This window comes from Gossypium hirsutum, chromosome A11 (assembly GCF_007990345.1).
Source record: "Gossypium hirsutum isolate 1008001.06 chromosome A11, Gossypium_hirsutum_v2.1, whole genome shotgun sequence".
NCBI classification, from domain to species: Eukaryota; Viridiplantae; Streptophyta; class Magnoliopsida; order Malvales; family Malvaceae; genus Gossypium; species Gossypium hirsutum.
Window position 1 is genome coordinate 117,111,416 of NC_053434.1, and position 23,806 is coordinate 117,135,221.

Consider the following 23,806-nt stretch of genomic DNA (forward strand, 5'->3'; position numbering starts at 1 on the left):
ATCTCAAGACAATTGAAATAAGATAACTTGATTTTGTACTGAAATAGGTTACAACTGCACTTTAAATTTATTGAGTAAATATCATTTGAATTAATTAAGTGGATTTGAAATTTTCAATCCATTAATCTAAGCATGGATTTGGAATCTTCGATTCCCTTGAATTCTTCTTCTTTTTTATTTTTAAGCTTATTATCATCAAGATATTGTTGGTAGATATAAAAAGCAAATGTTCCAAAGAATGAGAACATGGCGAACCAACTCGGTTAAATCTCGAATTTGGAATCTTTGATTTCCTTATATTCCTTTTATAAAGCATAGCTTGCTAAACCATCAATTGTTGATAAAAAAATCCAATTGTATCTTCTTTCTTTCTTCTTGTTTGATAAATTTGGAACTTCTAGATTACATTTATCGTATGATTTGATTTATTCTATTTAATTTTACAAATAAGATATCGTGGATTACATGTATTCACATGTTATTAGTTGGTAAGAATTAATTTTTCCTATTTTTTGCTTTGGAAGTGTAGGGATGAAGTGCAACCATTGTACTTATATCGTAATAAAGATTATTGAGTTAAGGATGATCATACCGAACGACGGAAAGGATTACGTTGAATACCAATCAACTTGCACAAAATGAGGAAATATTTGAAAAGGGAAATGTGTCCAACGTACATATATTCAATTTTTTCAAAAATATGTATATATTAAGGACATCATATTCTCTTTTATCTTGTATCCATATCCAAATATATATCAAACACTTATATTTAAGGAAAATGAAGAGTAGAAATGACCATAGACAACAACGTGATGAATTTTACAAGAGAAAAGCATGGTCTTGCTTTGGCTTCTAAATTACATTAAGTACATTATAATAAGGGTAATCTACAAAAATAATCACTTTTGTTTGCCTCAGATTACATTTTAGTCACTTATGTTTGAAATGTTACATTTTAGTCACTTATGTTACTATTTTGTTACGAAGTGATCACTCTACCGTTAAGTTCCGTTATCTCTCTAACAGTAATCCTACGTGAGATTTTAGATGCCAACTTAGATTTCTAAATGGGATGAAAATAGATTTTTAATTAAAAATTTTAATTAATTAAAATTTTTAAACCTAAACCTTAACTAAAAAATCTGTTAATCTCCTCTTTTTAATTTTTCTTCAGTCTCTTCTTTTTTTCAATGTTTTTTTTTTCATTTAATTGGAAAAACTATTATTAAGATCAAAATAGTTGAAATCAAATTGACTACTTCATAAAGATGGATTCAATGGAGGGTTTAAGTATGTCTTCTTTGCATTCCTCTATCTCTTTTATTCAAAACTGAAAAATAAAAAATTAAATTTTGTTTAATGAAAACACTAAATTAAAATTCTTGATATGAATATTAACAATTAAAAGAATTTCAAATCAGAAAAAATGGATACCCACAAAAGGATTGTGAACAAACAAGCTGATTCAGATAAAAAAATCAGATTGAGAAACTAATTATTCAAGAACGTGAAGAGTTGAAAAATACAATGATTAGGAATAAAAATGATTACCGTCTTCTTATTTGTCGACAACCACTTCATTTTAAGTTTTAGAACATAAATTTGTCGGTGAAGAAGACATACTTAGACCCTTCATTGAATCCTCTTTTGTTTTCGTACGTGAATAAAAAAAATTTATGATAATAGCTTTTTTAGTTAATTGAAAAAGAAAACTAAAAAAAAAAAGAGATGAACGGTTTTTTAATTAAGATTTAGGGTTTAAAATTTTAATCAATTAAATTTATTTAATAAAAAATCTATTCGCATCCCATTACGAAATCCAAGTTGGCACTTAAAATCTAGTTGGACTGTCACGTAGGATTACCGTTAGGGAAATAACGGAACTTAATGGAAGAGTGATCATTTCGTAATAAAATAATAACATAAGTGACTAAAACGTAACATTTCAAATATAAGTGACTAAAATGTAACCTGAAACAAACAAAAGTAACTATTTTTATAGTTTACCCTTATAATAAAAAGAGAGAGACTCGAGCAAACTTAAGTAGAGAAAAAAAGAAGAAAGCACCGCAACCCAAACAAATAAAGACAAGGCTATGTCGGAACAAAGGTCAGTGACGTCTCCTTATCTGCAATTTTATGTTTTAAAAGACAAAAATTAATGTGCAATTAAATTAGATTGAAGGAAATTGAAATGGAGGAAGGGTTTCGTACCTTGCTAATCCAGACGCCTCCCATTCTTCCAATACCATATCTTGCAACCATTTTATTGTAATTTGAAGAAAACAACAAACAGTCAACCAGTCTGATTTCAACAACCATAGATATAGACAAGAGAGAAAATAATTCCAAATCTCACCATGTAACACACTTTCACACGCTACTAATAATTGGAGTTTTAAATATAGATTTGAACCCGTGAATAGCAGCAGCAGGTGAAAAAATGGCGTCTTTACCTGAAAAGCAAAACTAAATATATCAATGTTTGAGTGACTTCCTTTAACTTTTAATAAATGTAATTATTCATTGTGTGTTGACAAATTGAGTGAGAATGTGAGACATTGTCAAAAATGGAAGATATACAAGAAGCAAAGAAAGTAGGAAACATTTCCTAAACTAGAGGTTATGAAATTACCTCTCAATTATCAATCAATCTAGTAATTCCACTATTGGAATATGATAGAAGGAACATGTTTGACTTTGTAGAAATCTTCACCTCCTTCCTCCAATTTAACTTTGAATGACTTTGGCATTGATTCAATCTTCAGTTCTTTGAGGGTTGTAATGAACCTCAATCCCTCTGGAAGCATCTTCAACTTTCTGCATTCCGCAATCTCCAATCGCTGAAGAGAAGGCATGGCTCCTTCATCCACCTTCCACTCCTCCAATTTGCCTACATTCAGAAGTCTTAGAGACTCAAGTCGTGGAAAACCCTGTCCAGAGCAACACATTTCATTTACTCCGAAACTTCCTTCGGCTTCAAGAATCCTCAAGTTAGGTAGCTTCTCTAGTATTGGAATTGGATCTTTCTCAAACTTGCACCATTTCAAATGTATGTAAGCGAGATGTGAAGAGAAGTAGTGATACTCTGGTAACTCACCCATCTCAATCATCTTTGCATCTATAAGCAACTTGCAAATACTTGTACAACCTGAGAGGAGGTGGGCCAAATGTCTTGGATTTATTGGTCTGGCTATCCAATTGCTAACAATAGACAAGGAATGAAGATATTTACTTCCGATTATGGGTGGATTCTTGCCCAACTCCTCCTCATTGAAATTTTCAATATTGAAGGGCGAATTCATCACCAACTCTCTAAGATTTGTCATGTTGATAAGATCCTTCAGATAACAATTCTTGGTGTTGAAGTTCACAAGTGTTAGGAGTTCTCTCAAAGTACCCAACTTCAACTTAGTTCTGCTTTTACATCTGCGAGGGAGATATAAATGTCTTAGTTGCTCCATCCTCCATATCACATTAGGTACATGAATTCTTCTCTTTTCAACTCTTAAATCCAAGGTTTGCAAGCACCTTAAGTTGCCTAGAGATGATGGAAACTTTGACCATTTGAAGTCAAAACTCCTTAGACTCAAGAATCTCAAATGGATGAGATTACCTATATCACTAGGTAACTTCCACCCTGCAAAATTATAAGATCTTAGCTCACAGTTTAGGACTCTTAGCAATTTGAAGTTGTTGAACATGTATCTCCAAATTCCCCAAGCTTTAAGAAGGTCGCTACAAACTACCGAAGTCACAAGAATCCAAACAAGTGGATTCCAAACTTCATCTTCATGTTTTTCAATGTAATTCCACATTTCCAAGAGCATAGATTTTTCTAATGCCTCCTTCGGAAAGAAATCATTAAAGAACAAAAGTGACCGAATATTTGGACTTTTAATGCATTGTATGAAAAAAAACTCATGCACAGAAACCCTACGAACGTTCCGAATCATAGATAATGAAGATGCATTTGATCTATCAACAATGAAGACAAAATTGTCTTGTTTTGCCTTTGATAAGCAAAGATCTCTCATCAAATCATGCATCTGAATCGTCTTGACCTTTAAGGTTGCCACATCTCTTTCTCGTACTTGAATCATGCACCTTTTCACAAGCTCCATTAAATAAGATTCCGCCACATCTGCCGCAATTTCCCCACCGTCTCTTTCTTCTTGCTTTATTGACACAATACCTTCAGCAACCCATAATTGAATCAATCTATCCACATCTATCTCATAATCCTCCGGAAAATGACTTAGATAGAGGAAACATGGTCTTAAATAAAGAGGCAAATAATCATAACTTAATGCTAACACATCCTCTGGTCCTTGATCTTTGCCTCTCCTCAAGTATGATTTCACATTGTCAGATATCTTTTGCCATTCGTTTAATGAATTATTTTTTGTAGCTAAAATTCCTCCCAATACAACAATGGCTAATGGAAGCCCTGCACAAATTTTAACCATGTTCTTTCCTAGCTCTTCTATTTCCGCACTGATTGTATTTCCTGTATAAAAAATTAAGAATAAATTTAAAAAAGAATAGGGAAAATTAGGAATTAATTTAAGAAGATAAAAGAAATGTAAAAGTAGATAACCCAAACTTAAATTTTATTAATTTATCAAATATTTTTTAATATAAATTCATCACTTATAAAATTTAGTTAACAACACCTACCTTAATAAATTTAATATTCTAAGTTAAGTAAAATTTTATTGCGGTTATCAACTACACTAAAAAAAAATCTATTTGAATACTTTGAATACTTTATGGAACAGTCAATACTAAATAAGAAACTTCACTCTAATTAATTTAAAAAGAGATACAGATAAAATAAATATATAATTCATTATCCAATCTGAAATCTAAAAAAGTAAAAATGATACAAAAACAAAATTTACATATCGTTTTAAGGGTTGTTTAGAATAGTTCATGCGTTATGGTTTTACGACTAATATTTAATACTCCAATAAAAGAAATATTTAATCGAAGAAAATACTTTCAATGTTTGAAGAATGATATAAAAAAAACAATTATAAAAGTGAGATATAAAAAAAAACCATTTGATTTTAAATTGTGTTGATCCAGTTTGGAGATAACATTATAAAATTTTACTTATTTTGTACAAGTTAAGTATACAAAACAATTAAATTAATCCTTTTTTTTTATGATTCTAACAAGATTTTTTACCATAATTATTGGGAAATTATTAAAAAGGATTTTTCTGAAAGCTACCTACTAAGAGTTTTTTTTGGGAAGGGAAATTGCTGATGGGTTTAAATGAGATTCAGATAGTTTTAATTCCGAATACTATATGATTTATTAATGACATTATTCAAGCCAATTTTTTTTGTAATTTTGCCTATAAAATTATATCGTGGATCATGGTGAATACTTTGAAAGGAGTTCTAGGGGTAGTGATTAAGAATAATCAAAGTACTTTTGTGGTAGGTAGACAAATACATGATAACATCTTAATTGCACAAGAAGTTTTCATCATTTGAAATGGAAGAAGAGGGGTAAAAAGTGTGAGGTTGCTAGGAAGCTACACATGAATAAAACATATGATTAGAGTGGTGGATTTTGGAAGCTATTTTAAGAAAAATGAGATTTGCTTTAACATGGATTGATTGTTATAATGGAGTGTGTGAGGAGTGTTTCTTACATTTTGCTTATTAATGGTAAATCTAGTAGAAAATACTAACCATCTAGAGGTCTAAGGCAAGGTGACCCTCTATCACCTTACCTCTTTCTTATTTGTTTGGATGTCCTTTCTCCTATAATTATTAATAGAGTCGAGTATAGTTTTATTTCTAGGATTAGCCTTAGTAGTCATTATCTTGTAGTGTCACTTTTGTTATTCGCGGACGATTCTTTATTCTTTTTGGAAGCTAATTCGTTAGATTGTAGGGGAATGATTAACTTGATTCAAGAATATTGTGCAGCTTCTGGACAAAGGGTCAACTATGATAAATCAAGCAAAGTTTTCAGTGTGAATACTCCCGAAGATATTAAAAGGTTGATTCAGGAAGAGACTAATATAACGGTGGCAACTAATTTGGGCGTCTACTTGGGTGTCCCTTCTTTGTCTACTTGAGGCATATCAAAGATAAGGTCTACCAAACTTAAGGACTGGAAGTAGCAAACATCATCTTTAGGGGGGAAGGAGGTTCTTATTAAAGCGGTAGTACTCGTACCAATGTATATGATGATTTGTTACAAATTTCCTAAAAATATTATGCGGAAATGAATTCAGCCTTGGCTGGTTTTTGGTGGGGGAAGAAGGAAAATGAGAGACGTATTCATTGGAAAGCATAGAGGAATCTTACGACACCCAAAGATGTAGGGGGCATGGGTTTTAGAGAACTTGAATTATTTAGCCTTGCTCTGCTTGCAAAACAGTCTTGAGTCTTGACTGTTAATCTAGGATCCTGATGCTCTTTAGGCTAGGATTTTAAAAAGACTTATTTCCAGAATTCTAATTTCCTTAAAGCTTAAAAGGGTAATATTGAGGGATTCTAAAAGGACTTTATTTAATTCATGGGTGTGAAGTAGCATTCTTGAAGGAAAAGAGTTTTTAAAGGAGACTTTGATTTGGCAGGTGCTAAATGACGAAAGCATCCACATGTGGAAAGATAGAAGGCTGCTGGGAGTTAAAGATGGGAATCTAAAGCATCCTGGAAATATTGAGGGATCCTAAACAACAAGCGTTGCTAAGATAATTTGTTCAGAAGAACTTAAATGGGACTTCTCCGGTATCTTGATTTGGTTAGAAGATATTGAAATTGTAAAAATTTTGAAAGTTCCTCTTCATGAAACAGATGAACAAGATAGATTGGTGTGGCCATTTACAGCTGTTGGTCAAAAATATTCGATGAGGGTCTATTTAGTATTGCTTTTAAGAAGCACTTTTGAGACAAACAACACTTTTTGAACAAAAACATTCCTAAACAAACTATTTTTTGAGAGAAAAAGTACTTCTCCTAAACTAAAAATTGGCCTACAAGTACTCTTTTTCAGAAGCTGAAAATTTTAGCTTCCCCAAAAGTGTTTTCTTTTTTCCTAAAGGTACTTTTAAGAAGTATTCTTAAATTAGAGGGAAGTCTAAGGTATAAGGAGTTGAGAAAGCACTATGGAAATGAGTCTTCTTTACAACTTTCCAGCTCTCACTCAATTGATAGGAGCACTTGGAAAGCTATTTGGAGCTTACAAGTACCAAACAAAATTAAAATTTTCTTGTGGAAAATTGTGTCATAATGTTATTACATCTCGTTTTATTTCGTGGAAAAGAAAGTGTGTTTCAAACCCAGTTTGTTTATGTGGTATTGAAGATGAGACTGTTGAACATATTATTCTTAGTTGTAATTGAGTTAGGGGAATAGGGTATGAGGCTTGTTTTGGTCTTCAAGTGCTAAGGGATTGAATTCAATTATTTGACAGATGGTTCTCAAAGTTGTTACAAATGCCCTGTATGAGGAAGGAAGTCAAAGTTAGAATTGTTTTCACTTGCCTTGTTTCAAGGGATCCTCTGTTCAAACAATAACTTTGATCGAACTGGGAAGTCGACAACTTGTGTTGATGTTTGGGAGAAACCACTAGAAAGTTGGGTTAAAGTTAACTGTTATGGGGTATTTGACACCTCAACAGCTTGTGCCGATATTGGAGTAATAGGCAGAAATTCAAGTGGGAAGATGCTGGATGGGATTGGTAAAAGGATTATAATGGATTCATTTGAGGTTGTCGAGGCTAAAGCTATGGTTACAAAGATTGAATTAGCTGTGAAGAATAAATGGACTAATGTGATAATTAAAACTGACTCTTAGACTATTGCTTCAAATATTAAGAAGAAGAGTCAAGATCGAAGATGGAGATTAAGGCCAGTCCTTCAAGTTTTTGATAAGCTGGTCATGAAACTTTTTTCTGTGAAAGTCAATGTTATTAGACAAGAAGCCAATATACAGTGGATTGGTTTGCTAAATAGGGCCGTAAGGAGATGTGCATTTTTGTTGTTCGAATCAACTACCATCTTCCTTGGTCTTTATTTTTCATAAGGATGGTTTAGATGTGCATTTTTGGTGGTTCAAATCAACGATGGTCTTTATTTTTGATAAGGATGGTTTACTTGCACCTTCATCTTTCTGATCTAAGGATCTAGAGAGTACTGTGGTTTTCTCATGTTAGTTTATCTTTTGGTGTTTTTTTGGAATTTGTATGTTTGTTTGTTCTTTCCAGGATAAAAGTTTTTGTTGCCAAATCATATTTCTTAAAGGAAAAAAAAACATATAGAAGAATAGCACGAAAGTGCTTAACAAACTAAACCAAACATATATGTATATTCATCATGGTAAATAATTCTGCAATTTAAACATTGTTACCCGTAGAATCTCTTTGAGGAAATACAATCTTTTGAAACAATTCCCAACTTTGTTCATTGTTTAGGCAGCGCAACTCTGAAACAATATACAAAATTATTTTCCATAAAAAGAACAAGAGTACTAAATTTTATCAACTTAGGAAAATTTTACCTCTTTTGTCGGCATTTGAAACTATTCCACTGTTTCGAGAGGTGAGCAATATCTTGCTATGGCTGTCCCCTACAACTGGAAAGGCAGGTTTTAGATTATCCCAAGTTTCAATGGTCCAAATATCATCAAGTATCACCAGACATTTTTTATCCTTCAAAATGTTGAATAATTTCTCTGCTAATTCTTCATCTCTCTTCTCCCTGTCGTCTCTATCTAATTTTTTGAAACAAGATAGAATGTCTTCCCAAACTTTTCTTCTCTGGCATTGTTGAGAAATATATACGAAAGCCAAGTGATCGAAATAACCAATAACCTCACGATGCTGATATATTTTTTTGGCAAGTGTAGTCTTTCCCAGACCACCCATGCCGCATATTGAAACAACCCCGCTGCATTCACTTCTCTGATCCTTAAGAATTGAGACCAGTTCATTGGTATCATCAACCAGTCCAACAATATTATCATCCACAATATGAGGATAAGGCCGTCTTGATTCTCGCCTTTCAGTTGAAGAACTTGATTCTTCTTTTCCGTCCTTTAATTCCTTTACGCCATAGGCCTGTAGTCGTCGGACCAAGTCGTTGATTCTTTCTATGATTTTCTCGATCTTTAACCTAGTTTTGTGGAGTGTCCATCCCTCTTTCAAACAGCAGGCTGACGTAAGACAACCTTTGTTTTTGGATCCAATCTTGAGAGCAAATTCCTCGACAACATCCTCAGCATCATAAGCAAGCTCTCTGATTTCAGCAACCCAAAGGTGAATCCTCTCATCCGTTGATTGTTTTGTCTCTGCCACCATTAAGGAGCTCTGCATCCATTTGAGCTCTGTTTGCAGACGATCAACTTGCTCCTCCACCCCCCATAGGTATATGGCTTCCTCAGTTAGCAGCTTGCCAATTGTTGTTACTGCAGATGTCACAGCAGACCAGGCCATTATAGTGAGTGAGCTCAGAAAATTCTTTAAAATCTTTAATTTGGATTTCAAGATGTGACTACAGTCACCTTGCTGGGAAAACAATGGCAGGACGCAGCTCTTAATTATAGCCGGTCTTAAAAGTTTTTTAAATATTTTATTTTAAAAGTATATAGCGTGTCTTATTTAATTGGGAAAAAGAAAAGAGTAGGAAAGTGAGTGGAGGACATAATCAACTCACTTTCACTTTATCTAATACTAACCTTTATACTTTGATGATCCATAGTATAAGGCCTTTACATACACCGTATATACATTTTTTTGCCATCAGAATGTATATTTATAATCTATAATCTATCTATAATATATAATAGTACAAGTTTAGATAAAATTTTAATATTTTCAAAATCCAACCATTATAGAAATCAATAATAATAAAATTTATGATTGCATTGGTTCAATCGACTTACATTAAATTTATTTTTATTTTTTAAATTTTGAACTAAAATAAGAAATTTTATAAATATTGAAATCTAAATTTGTGAATTTTTTTATATAAGATTAAATTGATATAATATCTAAATATTAGAGTACTAAAATTGTTATTAAATCAATAAAAAAATCTCACATAAATTTTCTATTTATCATCTAATGGCAACTAACGAGAGAATGACTATATTTGATTCTAAAAAATTTAATGACTAAATTTAAAGAATTAATACTTGAATAATCAAAATAAAACGAACGCAATAATTTAATGATCATTTTTATAGTTACCATTAACATATATAATATAAGTCATCAGCCTTTAATTAAGGGAAAAGAAAGACTAACGAAAAAATACAAAAGTGAGGATTACAAATAAATAATAGAATTATAAATTGGAATAAAAATATATTTACTTTTTAAAAGTAATTTAAGCGGAACCTTCCCCGTTTTCCTTTCTTTGTCATTTCCCTCTCATCCCACTCGTTTCAATGAACAGCTTACACATGTTTGGCAAAATTTGAGGTTAGTCCCTGTATTTTAATTAAATCAATTTTAATTCCTATTCTTTTTGAATTAGTCAATTTTAATTAGATCAATTTTAAATCCTATTCTTTTTGAATTAGTCAATTTTATTCTCTGTATCTTTTTATTTAATTTTAAAATTTTAATCTTGACCTAAATTATATTATCATTGACAACCAAATGCATTGAGTTGTTCGAGAATAGAAGGTATGGTATAAAAAAGGATAAGAATTTTCTCATCTTTTATTTATTTATTTATTAAAATAATATTCTAATCTCAGTGAACTTTAAATTTTTTTATTTTAAGTAAGTGCTTCCCATTTTATTTCTTCCATGCCTCAAATGTAATCCTTTGGATTTTTTTTTTAAGCTCTTAAAATTGTGAAATTGTAAAAGTGCCCACCAAATCATTTTGTTTCCATATTTTCGTTAATTCTAAGATTCCTTCCATATTTTATGTATCTTGATAAAATCAATATTTATGGAGCTATGATTGGTATGATAGCATGTCTTATTTAATTGGGAAAAAGGAAGACTAGGAAAATAATTTATTTTAAAATATAAAATCTGTCTTATTTAATTGGAGAAAAGTAAGACTAGGAAATTATTTTATTTAAAAGTATATTGCATGTCTTACTTTTTTGGGACGACAAAAAAAGGAAGACTAGGAAAATAAAAGCAAGAGTTTTTTCCAAGTTTGATCTCATGGCGAGTTTTTGGCAATTAGGGATACATCGTGACGAAAGATTCAATATAGGATTTTGTATTCCTAATAGACATTTCTAATGGAAAGTGATGCCGTTTTGACTAAAAATCACTCCTTCACGTTTTTAGAAAGCAATGATAAAAAATTTTCATCCTTTAATAGAAAATTCTTTAGTTTACATTGATGATATCTTGCTCTATAGCAAAATGAAGAATCCCATACTCAACCCCCAAAAAAAGGAAGACTAGGAAAATAATTTATTTAAAAGTATTTAGCCAGTCTTATTTAATTGGAAAAAAGGAAGAGTAGGAAAATGAGTGGACGATAGAGGTGTTCATGGGTCGAGTTGAGCCGGGTTTGGGTCGGACTCAACTAATAAATTATGCTCATTTATTGGGCTCGGGCCGGGCCGGGCCTAAAATTTTGCCTAAGCCCGACCCGGATAAAAATACTAAAATCCAGGCCCGACCCGGCCCGGCCCCCCGTATTAATTTTTATATTATTTTTTACTATTTTTAAATATATATAATACATCAAAAATACTAAAAATATCAAAATAAATATTTCCCAACAAATTGAAAATAAAATTTGAAAAATATGTAGACTTAAATAACACTAATATAAATACAACTTAACAAGTAAATGATTCTAAAATAATAATAAAAATTAACAAATGCCTTTAAAATAATAAAAAAATTAACAATAAAATAAATTTTATACAATATCTAAATAATAACAACAAAATAATAGCAATATAATAGTAAAATGATAGCAAAATATGGAGAAAACAATAGGAAAAAAACATTCAAAAATTAAAAAAAATATGCAGATTTTTTTTGTTATTTAGTGAATTCGGGCCGGGCCGAGCCCGGGCTAAAAATACCTTACCCGAGGCCTGGCCCATTTTTTAAACGGGTCTTATTTTTTGTCCAAGCCCATTTTTCAGGCCTATATTTTTGCCCAAACCCTCTCATATTTCGGGCGGGCCTTCGGGCCGGGCCGGGTAGCCCGGCCCATGCACACCTCTAGTGGACGACTTAATCAACTCACTCCCACTTTATCTAATACTAATCTTTATACTTTGATGATCCATCGTATAGGGCCTTTACATATATCGTATATACCTCCTTTTTTGCCACCACAACATATATCTATAATCTAAAATCTTATAAAAACACGAATTTAAAAAAATTATACGCACAAAAATATCATTTATTTTTTATCATATTACTAAATTGATATTTAAAAATAATTACAATCAATTTTTTAAAAAAGATTTGAATAAATATATTATAGTAATTATATTAAAATAAAAGGTGTAATAATTATAATAAATTTAAATTTATTATTTGGAAAAAGAAATATATTAAAATTAAAAAAATTGTGATATTGTAAACTTATTGAATTTTTAATTTAATTTAAGGATTAAACCTAACTTCGATTTAAATAAAAGGCTAGAGGGGAAGCAAACCCGCAAAAAAATTCTGAACCATCAAATGTAACGTATTTATAACGATATTCCAATCAATATACATAACATGTTGGATTTTTATCTTTTGATATTTGGATCCCAGGCTGTTATCTTTTAATTGTTATTTTTAAATAAATATTTCTCAATAAATTTTAAAAGGTTATGTATTAGGGTTAGATTTGGACTAAAAAAATTTACTCGAGATTCGACTTATTTAGAAAATAAACATCGGTTTTTATCCAAACTTATATTTTGAATTTATATTTTTAACTGAATCCTTCATTTTTCAGACTGGCCAGTAGAGTTAGTTGAATGATCCGACCATGAACAACTCTATATATAATATGCTTTTATAGTCAAAATGAGATATACAAAATAAATTTTATGTATCAAATTTATGTACGATATATTACTCTTATTTATGTAATACATGAATAATTTATGATTTTATGTAATTCATATTATACAAAATAAGAGAAAAAAACATTCTCTAATTTGATGTGTTGATACAAAACATTCTCTAATTTATGTAATTGAGTAATGTTTTTGTGTAAACGAAAAATGATTAAATTTAAGTAATTAGATAATAATTTTGAATGGTGGATGAACCTGAAACAAAATTATGCAAAGATAATTGCAAAAGCAAGGACTTTATATTCTATCGGAATATATATACTATTATATTTTTTGTATTAAACTAAATTATAATTTAAATTTTTTAAATAAAATAATAAAGAACTTGCAATTTTAACTTGATATTAGTGAAATTTTGTGTATATATATATATGCTTTTTACCACCTATAATTTAATCAATAAATAAATGATTTAACATAGTGGGACATAATTTTTTTTCGCTCAGTAAATGAGTACATAAGCACATAGTCAAGCAACACTGACACATGCAACAAAGCTTACAATCAGATTCAGATCATACCCAAATGGCTGAACACTTCACAAAAAACAAACATCAAGAAACACTACTCAATTCCAAAAAAAACCTATAACAAGAACTGAATAAAACATATCAGCAGTAGCAAACTCCAGCAACGTCTTCCTTTGCATACCAGTCACCGAGAGAACAAAACTTGAAAAACTCATAATTTTCATAGACCAAACTCACCACCAAGCCTTAAACAAACAAGGCCTACTCATACCAGCAGAAGCTAAGGCGTCTGCCATTTCATTTCCACCCGCCTCAGCTAATGTAAAAGTTAACTTTCTAGCACAGGCCCTCCTTCTATCAAGTTCTGCAAAAACAGGATGTTGCGACCAAGGTCTACTTGATTTCTCTAAAATCCAATTTAAAACCTCTCTCGATCCCATCTCAACAATTAAAGAGCATGAACCCTTCCATCCTATGTCATTAAAAACATCCATAGCTATGATAATTGCCCCCAATTCAGCATACTCTGCATCACAAGCAACACTCGGGCCCGAGAATAAGGCTCTAGCAGTACCTTCCTCATCTCTCATTACACCTCCAACGCCAGATTCGCCCTCAAGAGCAACACCACTTATATTAAATTTCAAGCATCCAATTGGAGAAAAGCACCATCCAGTTGACCCTGAATTGGATAATCTGCATCTATACGGGCATAACCACCATAATCTCTCTTGAAACTTGCACTCTTCAGCAGCAGCCCTTACCCACAATAAAGCCCTCAATTTGGAATGGAAAATCAAGGCGGATACTTAATTTATTTCAGTTTATTTTAATACACTTCAAAATTAATAAAAATGTTTTGCAAGTGAAATGGGTAAGTGCATATTAAATATTTTATTTCATCATTTAAATTTTTTTTAAAAAGTTATTTAAATGATTTTCTTCTTTTGTAGTTGCTTTACTTTTTTTTTGTAGTTAAATTTCATCCAACAATCTTCTAAAGTTTTCGTTGCCTGCAATTGAAGTGGTTTCAGTTGTTTGACAACAAAACTAGTAAGTATAAAAAAGGAATATGGATTTTCCATGTTTTATTTTTTTTATTTATCCTAATCTCTTATGTTTTCAATTTAATTCAACTTTGAAATTTTTATTTTAAAATAATTTCTTATTTTATTTCTTGCTCGCCTTTTAAAATACCACACAATTATATTTTATTAATTTACCAAATAATTTTTAATTCTTTAGTTTATAAAATATTCTAGAAACCACAATTTACCATTAAATTGTGGGAGCTTTACCTATAAATAAGGAGACATCCATTCATCATTTGGGTAAGTTAATATTAAAAAACATTTTAAATTCTTGTATCCAAAAAATATCGATGGATAAAAATAAGGGTGTATAACATGGTAAATAATTCTACTATTTAAACATTGTTACCATCTAAATCTATTCAAGGAAATGCAATCTTTTGAAACAATTTCCAACTTTATTCATTGTTTAGGTATTACAACTCACATACTTAATCTCTTTTGTAAGTTGTTTGGAAAGGTGAATAATATCTTGTTATGGTTGTTCCTTGCAACTGGAAATGCGGGTTTTAGATTATTCCTAGCTTCAATAATCCAAATATTATCAAGCATCACCATACATTTTTTATCTTTCAAAATGTTAAACAACTTCTTTTTGCTTCTAACATTGTTGAAAAACATATATGAAAGCTAGGTGATCGAAATCATCAATAACCTAACAATGATGATACGTTTTTTTAAAATTTGGGTCTGTGACCAATTTAACTAAAATTTAAAAATTACATTTTGATTTTTTTTTTGTATTATAAAATTCAATTAAGGTCTCTCAAAAAATAAAAAATTATAGTTTAATCCCTTGAACAATTGTAAAAGTTTACATTAATATAATAATAGAATTACATTTTTAACTTGCTTAAAAATTTATACTTCAAATTACAATTTTTTAACAACTATATTTTAAAATTAAATATTTTCAATTCTTATAATAATTTTAAATTTGAAAAAAAATAACATACTATTTATAATTGACGTTAAAAGTCCCCCATTCAAATAAAACATAGCAGTCTAATTATTAGAATTTGTAGGAATCATGTCCAAAAATTATTAGAATTAATAAATAAAATTATATAAAATATATGCAGTATTCTATTGTAATTAATTTTGAGCAAGGCAACGAAAGATAGACTTCCCATTGGGAAATGGGATGGTGTATGTGAAATTTACATTTGACAAATTTAAAACAGTAACTCTGTTATGTCTAGATTTACAGACCCAACATCAAAGCAAAACACATGACAGTAAACAAATCTTCACCTTGCCATAAGACTCTAGGATTGTTTTCGTTAATGCAAAATATAGACAGTTAATGGGTTTCATTGTATTCTCAACGTTCATTTATCAGTAATTATTTTGCACATCATAATATAGGTAGAGACAAATAAAATTTTAAAGAAAGTAGCATTGATACATGTTATAGAACATTAATTAATCTCTCATAAATTTATTTTTTTCCCCGCACACCAACATACTTTAACAATAGATTTAACCACAACATTAATTATATGGTAAAAAAGAGTAGGTTGAGTCTCAATATCTTTCACCTCTAAATTGTTTTTGATATTTGAAATTTGTAGTATTTTTATACTTAAAAAATTGGAAAAATATATTTTGAGCTTCAAAAAATTTATAAAAATATAAAATTTAGATCTAAACAATGATACTCATTATTTTGTATTTATCTATAATTTGGACAAAATAGCAAATGAGAAGAGAGAGTAACCTTTTGATTTTCTATAATTTGGACAAAATAGCAAATGAAAAGAGAGAGTAACCTTTTAATTTTCTTATAAAAAACAATTACTATTTATTCATATAACATATATGGTAGACAAGAATAGATTGTATGAAATTATGATTCTATGTTATTTTTATCCCTTTCTAATAGAAGAATGACAAATTAGATTTTTCATGATTTTTAGTATTTTTAGTTGAATTTGAATATTTCCAAGAAGAAAAAATTAAAAACAAGAATAAATATCTTATGTAAAATTATAGTTTCATACAATCCTTTATCAATGATAGACATGTAGATATGCATATAATCTTATGCTATAAGAATCTTTGATCCCTTGGATTCCTAGATAAGAAGAAAAGCCCTAAACAGTGAAAAATATAGCCACTACTTTGATTTGGAATCTTCAATCAATTAAGTTAAACTTCAGGTTTGGAATCTTCGATTTCTTCGGATTCCTTTTTCTTTGACTTCTTATCATCAAGATATTGTTGGCAGATATAAGAAGCAAATCCCCAAAGAGTGAACAACATTGCCAATACCTTAATTGCATCCATTTTCTCCTTATAAAGCACAACACCAACAACTGGAACTGTTGCGGAAAGGATCGATTCGAGAACTCCGATATGACTACAAGTAAATTGACCGGAACGAAAAATAAAGTGAACACAAGGATTTACGTGGTTCGGCTTTAATGCCTACGTCCACGGGCAGAGGCGAAAAGAAATTTCACTATAACAAGATGAAGATTACAAGTGTTTTACACTCAAGACACAACCCGAGAACCTCACAACTCTCAACCCCTATAGAAAACCCGAAAGCTAAAATCCTAGCTTTCAAAGAACAAGCTTTGCTCTCTCTTGGTTTGGGATGATCAATATGGCTAATGAACCTCTCTATTTATAAGAGAGTTCAAGGACATAATTGTCCAAAACTTTGGCAAAGATTTGTGGTTGAAAATGGACACCAACAACCATCCACTAATCCACTACCACCAACAACCCACTACCAACAACAACAATCCACTACCAATTTTAAGCCATTTCTTAACAAATCTCCACCTTGGCTTGAAATTTACCAAGCTGAACATCATAGTGAATTCCTCGAACTGGATCACCTCTTCCAAACGCCTCTCTGGCGCTAATCAATCCCGAATACCTATCAAGTCCAAGCAATGCTTGAACTTATATGCAGGGATCACCTTAGTTAACATATCTGCAGGATTCTTCTCGGTAGCAACCTTGCTGATAACAATGTCACCTTGCGTAACATGTTCCCGAACAAAATGATATCTGACATCAATGTGTTTGGTCCGTTCATGAAACATCTGATTTTTAGTCAGATGTATGGCACTCTGGCTATCGCAAAATACAACAGTGAAATCCTGTTGTAAACCCAAACTGCTTACTAGACCTTTCATCCACAATGCTTCTTTCACTGCTTCTGCTAACGCCATATATTCCGCCTCAGTCGTAGATAAGGCTACGGTAGACTGTAACACAGCTTTCCAACTAATGGCTCCTCCAGAATAAGTGAAAACATAACCCGTCAGAGATCTTCTTTTGTCCAGATCTCCAGCATAATCAGAGTCCACATAGCCCGTGACACTGCTAGTGCAGTCACTCTGATCATATACCAAGCATAAATCTGCAGAACCTCTCAAGTACCTGAGAATCCATTTCACGGCCTGCCAGTGTTCCTTGCCAGGACAACTCATGTATCTGCTGACCACACTAACTGCATGTGAAATGTCTGGACGAGTGCAAACCATTGCATACATCACGCTTCCAACTGCACTCGAGTATGGAATGTGAGACATTTGCTGCTTTTCTTCATCAGATTGTGGTGACAACTCTGCAGAGAGTTTGAAATGTGGTGCCAACGGAGTACTCACAGTTTTCGCTTTATCCATGCCGAAGCGTTGAAGAACCTTTTCAATGTAGTTCTTCTGCGACACACGAAGCTTGCCCGCCTTGCGATCTCTGTGAATATCCATGCCCAAAATTTTCTTGGCAGCACCCAGATCCTTCATCTCGAACTCACCACTCAACTGCGACTTTAACTTGTTGATTTCCGACATGTTTTTGGAAGCAATTAACATGTCATCAACATACAGCAACAAATAAATGTGCGAACCATCTGAGAGCTTCCGATGATAGACACAAGCATCATAGTCACATCTTGTGTAACCATGCTGAATCATGAAGCTATCAAACCGCTTGTACCACTGCCTTGGGGATTGTTTCAATCCATATAAAGACTTCTTTAATAGACAGACATGGTCTTCTTTACCAGGAACTGTAAAACCCTCTGGTTGACGCATGTAGATTGTTTCCTCGAGCTCACCATGCAAGAACGCCGTTTTTACGTCAAGCTGCTCAAGTTCTAGATCAGACTTGGCCACCATGGCAAGTAATACACGAATGGAAGAATGCTTTACGACTGGGGAGAAAACTTCATTGTAGTCAATCCCCTCTTTCTGAGTGAAGCCTTTAGCAACCAATCGTGCCTTGAATCTAGTTGCTTCAACCCCTAGGATGCCTTCCTTTTTCTTGAAGACCCATTTGCAACCAACTATCTTCTGGTTACTTGGCGGCTTAACCAACTCCCAAGTATGGTTCTTGTGAAGAGATTCTATCTCCTCACTCATAGCAATTGCCCACTGTGCCGACTCATCACACGTGACAGCCTCATTATAACTGGAAGGTTCTATACCAATGGACTCCGCCACACTGAGCGCGAAAGACACCAGATTAGCGTAACGCGGATTTGGTTTGATTTGTCTCTTCGTTCTTCCAGTGGCAATGCTATATGGTTTTTCTTGAGGTGACTCATCTTCATCGGAATCTTGCACCTCAACTTGATCATCCTGGACTGAAGTACCTTCCGTAGGAATTGGAGCGTCCACCTGACACTCCACCTGCTTCTCAACACCGTGATCTCCCATTCTATCTGACTCCTCCTTTTCCCGGGAATTTGTGGTGGATCGAAGCATGGATGACTCATCAAAAGTCACATCTCTGCTGATGATGAACTTGGACGAAACCGGATCAGGACACCACAACCTGTATCCTTTCACCCCTTGGCCGTATCCAAGAAATATGCATTTCTTCGCCCTCGGTTTGAGTTTTCCCTCATTTACATGAGCATACGCAGGGCAGCCAAACACTCTTAAACCAGAGTAATCAGCAGGAGAACCAGACCATACTTCCTCAGGAGTCTTCAGCTCAATAGCTGTTGACGGAGATCTGTTAACCAAATAACAAGCAGTATTAACAGCTTCAGCCCAAAATTCTTCACCGAGCCCAGCATTTGATCGCATGCAACGAGCTCGCTCCAAGAGAGTTCTATTCATGCGTTCTGCAACTCCATTTTGTTGTGGTGTTCGACGAACAGTGCGGTGTCTCACTATTCCTTCATTTTTGCAGAACTCATTGAATTCACCTGAGCAAAACTCCAAGCCATTATCCGTCCGGAATCGCTTGATCTTCTTTCCTGTTTGATTTTCGATCAAAGCTTTAAATTGCTTGAAGTTGATGAGAACCTCATACTTGCTCTTCAGAAAATACACCCAAACCTTTCTCGAGTAATCATCGATAAAGGTAAGCAGATATCTGTAACCACCTTTAGAAATTGTCGGAGAAGGCCCCCAAAGGTCAGAATGGAAGTAATCCACTGTGCCTTTTGTCTTGTGAATCCCAGTGCTGAACTTTACCCGAGTCTGCTTACCGAAGACGCAGTGCTCACAGAAATTCAACTTTCCTGTACACTGCCCAGACAATAATCCTCGTTTGCTTAGCACCGATAAGCCTCTCTCGCTCATATGCCCGAGCCGCATATGCCATAACTTCGTGGTGTCAGAATCTAGATCATCTGATGATGACACTCCCGCAACACCTGTAACCGAGGAACCATCGAGGAAGTAAAGGCCCCGCTCCAAATTACCACGTATCACAGTCAAAGCACCCGAGAATACCTTGAGAACTCCACCTTCAGCAGAGTACCGAAAGCCTTTCTTGTCCAACGTACTCAAAGAGATCAAATTTTTCTTCATTTCTGGAATGTGCCGAACATCAGTTAGAGTTCTAACAATACCGTCAAACATCTTTATACGAACTGTGCCAATCCCCATGACTTGACATGCGTGGTCATTTCCCATTAGTACTGAACCAGAATGCTTCTCGTATGTTGAGAATGCATCTTTCGAAGTACTTATATGAAATGTAGCTCCCGTATCAAGAATCCATCTCCCACCAGCGTAAGAGTCGGATACTGCAAGAACGATCTCGGCATCACTTGAAGAATCTGCATCAGCTACATTCGCACGATCATTTTGTTGCTCCTGTGATTCTGATTTCTCCTTCCTTTTCGGACAATCTACCTTCATGTGCCCGTACTTCTTACAGTAGTAGCACTGTATTCTCTTCTTGGACTGCGATCTAGGATGGCTTTTACTTGAACTTCCACCCTTTGCCTTGGATCTTCCTCGAGCAACCAAGCCTTCGCCTTCATTGTTTTCGACCACCTTACCAGTGATTTTCTTCCTCAACTCACTGGAACTTAAGGCATTTTTCACCTCCTCTAGAGTCAGGTCATCACGACCGTACATCATTGTATCAACAAAATTCTCATACGAGGGAGGCAAAGAACACAAAACAATTATTGCTTGGTCCTCATCATCGATTTTGTTATCGATATTATTCAAATCCATGATAATGGAATTGAATTTATCCAGGTGCTGGGAAACAGGTGTACCTTCCTCCATCTTCAGGGCATAGAGTCTTTGCTTGAGGTAGAGCCGGTTCGTCAATGACTTCGTCATGTACTTGCTCTCTAACCGGAGCCACAAACCGGACGCGGTTTTCTCATCCGCTACTTCTCGTAGCACTTCATCTCCTAGACATAGCAGAATAGCACTATGTGCTCTTTCTAGCATGTCATCCTTTTGCTCTTCCGAAAGCGTGCTTGGTAATTTATCTTTACCAGACAATGCTTTTAGCAATCCTTGTTGAACCAGCACTGCCCGCATCTTGATGCGCCATAAACTGAAACTATTTTTCCCGGTAAATTTCTCGACATCATACTTAGTCGATGAAACACTTGTAGCCATAATTTGGAACCTTTGAATGAATGATAATATTTTCTTCCTGATGTGAAAGATCAGACAAAGCTGCAGTCACAGGGCAATTCAGAAAATATTATCACTCCTTCAACTACGCTCTGATACCAATTTGTTGCGGAAAGGATCGATTCGAGAACTCCGATATGACTACAAGTAAATTGACCGGAACGAAAAATAAAGTGAACACAAGGATTTACGTGGTTCGGCTTTAATGCCTACGTCCACGGGCAGAGGCGAAAAGAAATTTCACTATAACAAGATGAAGATTACAAGTGTTTTACACTCAAGACACAACCCGAGAACCTCACAACTCTCAACCCCTATAGAAAACCCGAAAGCTAAAATCCTAGCTTTCAAAGAACAAGCTTTGCTCTCTCTTGGTTTGGGATGATCAATATGGCTAATGAACCTCTCTATTTATAAGAGAGTTCAAGGACATAATTGTCCAAAACTTTGGCAAAGATTTGTGGTTGAAAATGGACACCAACAACCATCCACTAATCCACTACCACCAACAACCCACTACCAACAACAACAATCCACTACCAATTTTAAGCCATTTCTTAACAGGAACAAATGGCAAACTAAGCATACTCACAACATTTGAGAACAAAGATGACACCAAATAGATCAATCCCACTACTCCCACTGTACAAATCTGCCATGCCAAACCTATTCCAATCAAACTCACTACATAAATCACCTTCCCTTCATCAAATTTCTCCATTTCGGACTTTAAATCCTTGAATTCCAAACTCAAAAACAACCCCAACAAGCAAACGAAACTCGAAACCAATGAAGTGTAAATCTGCATTTCAAACACAACACTAAATGTGTCCTTTTTCAGTATTTTGTCAAATGAGAACTGTGTTAGAGACAGAAATAAAGCATAGCCTGCAGAAGCACCAACTGTTGATATAAACCCAATAGTGTGTTCATTCTTTCTTACTGGATTTTTCTCATCTCTTTTGGTCTCAGAACTGTCGGGATGAATTGCAACCATTGAAGCTGATACGGTAATGAAGATGATCGAGTTAAGCGTTAGGATACCGAGCTTTTCGGAGTTGATAACCACCGAAAAGATGGCGTTGAATACCAATTGGCTTGCACAAAGAAGGGAATATGTTGAAATGGAAAGTGGTTTAACGCCAACTGTATACATGAAGTTATCAATGGCTAGCAGACAACCGAGGGAAAAGTAGACCACATAATGGGTTATGTTGTTGGAGGAGCTTGGAGACTGCTTGTTAAAGGAAGGGAAGAAGAGAAGTGGGAGGTAAAGGAGAGGGAAACCAGCTGTTTGCATGAGAGATGCCATCCATTTACTTTTTCCTCCATTGTTGAAGTAGAATTTGGTTAATAGAACGGCTGCAGATTGACCGGCGAGGAGGAATAAGATGTTGAGTGCTATTAGAAGACACCATTTCCAGCGGTTGTCGGGGCTGAATATTAGAGGTTGATCGGTGGTGGTGGTGCTTGATTCCTCTGGATGAGATGTTTGAGGTTCTGCAATGCATCGGAGGACATTATCAGAAACGGTTCCTGAATTGTTTTTAAGACAAAAAGAAAGGGTGCTGCTGCCGCATATGGTAGCTAAGTTACTTGAAATAGGGTATGAGTGTCGTAGACAAGTATGCCTGCAATATCTTCATTTCTTTCCATGACTTTGGCAGGTCATGCCTTCATATTAATGTCTTAAATCTTAATAGTCCTAGCTATAACACATTGCTGCAAGAGTGAAATCTAGGCCTTAATTTTATTGATGACAGATATGGCCTGTGTTTCTCTGTTCTTCATTTTTCCTCCCATTCATACATGACTACAAGGTATGATTTTTGGCATGTTCATGACATTCAAGTTTATAGCATTTGTTTGATTAATAGGGAAGTTGTTTGCGATTTTAATAGAAACTGCAACACCAACTTTACTGGATCATTATTTTACGGTTTCAGCTTTGCTGCCGTTAATATTCATAGAAATCATTCAGACAACATCTGCAATAAACACGAAATGAACATGTATCTACATATAGAGAGAAAGGACAGAGGAAGAAGAAAAAGAACCTGATTTGTTATCATGCTGAGCTTCAATTATTTCCATTAGCTATTCCAAAATAAACCCAACACAACAATAATTGGAGGATTTGGAGTTGTCATTTTAATATGTTTGAGGATATTGTTTGTTCTTGGTTCCTTTTTTGTTCTTAACCAATGTTCCATGCAATAATCAATGCGTTATCAAAAAATACAATAAAATAAGTAATTATGGAATTTTTTATGGCGGCAGGAGCTTGTTCCTCTTGGATTGTAATTAGACTTTAGATCCTATTTAATCCATTTATTAAT

The 23,806-nt window shown here is 33.6% G+C and overlaps 2 protein-coding genes across 2 annotated transcripts; both read right to left on the reverse strand.

Annotated features, from left to right (window-relative positions):
* Positions 1 to 771: 771 nt before the first annotated feature.
* On the reverse strand, positions 772 to 9,587 carry LOC107941429 (putative disease resistance protein At1g50180). The gene is made up of 6 exons (XM_016874994.2): positions 8,532 to 9,587; positions 8,382 to 8,456; positions 2,639 to 4,513; positions 2,363 to 2,459; positions 2,218 to 2,257; positions 772 to 2,132 (listed from the first exon to the last, which is right to left on the reverse strand). Exons 1-3 carry the CDS (start codon positions 9,463 to 9,465, stop codon positions 2,670 to 2,672), a joined length of 2,853 nt encoding a protein of 950 aa, XP_016730483.1. The 5' UTR covers positions 9,466 to 9,587; the 3' UTR covers positions 772 to 2,132; positions 2,218 to 2,257; positions 2,363 to 2,459; positions 2,639 to 2,669.
* Positions 9,588 to 13,749: 4,162 nt separating this feature from the next.
* On the reverse strand, positions 13,750 to 23,561 carry LOC107941422 (probable purine permease 11). Its single transcript, XM_016874988.1, has 4 exons — positions 23,525 to 23,561; positions 23,406 to 23,418; positions 22,008 to 23,098; positions 13,750 to 14,198 (listed from the first exon to the last, which is right to left on the reverse strand). Exons 1-4 carry the CDS (start codon positions 23,559 to 23,561, stop codon positions 13,750 to 13,752), a joined length of 1,590 nt encoding a protein of 529 aa, XP_016730477.1.
* Positions 23,562 to 23,806: the final 245 nt, after the last annotated feature.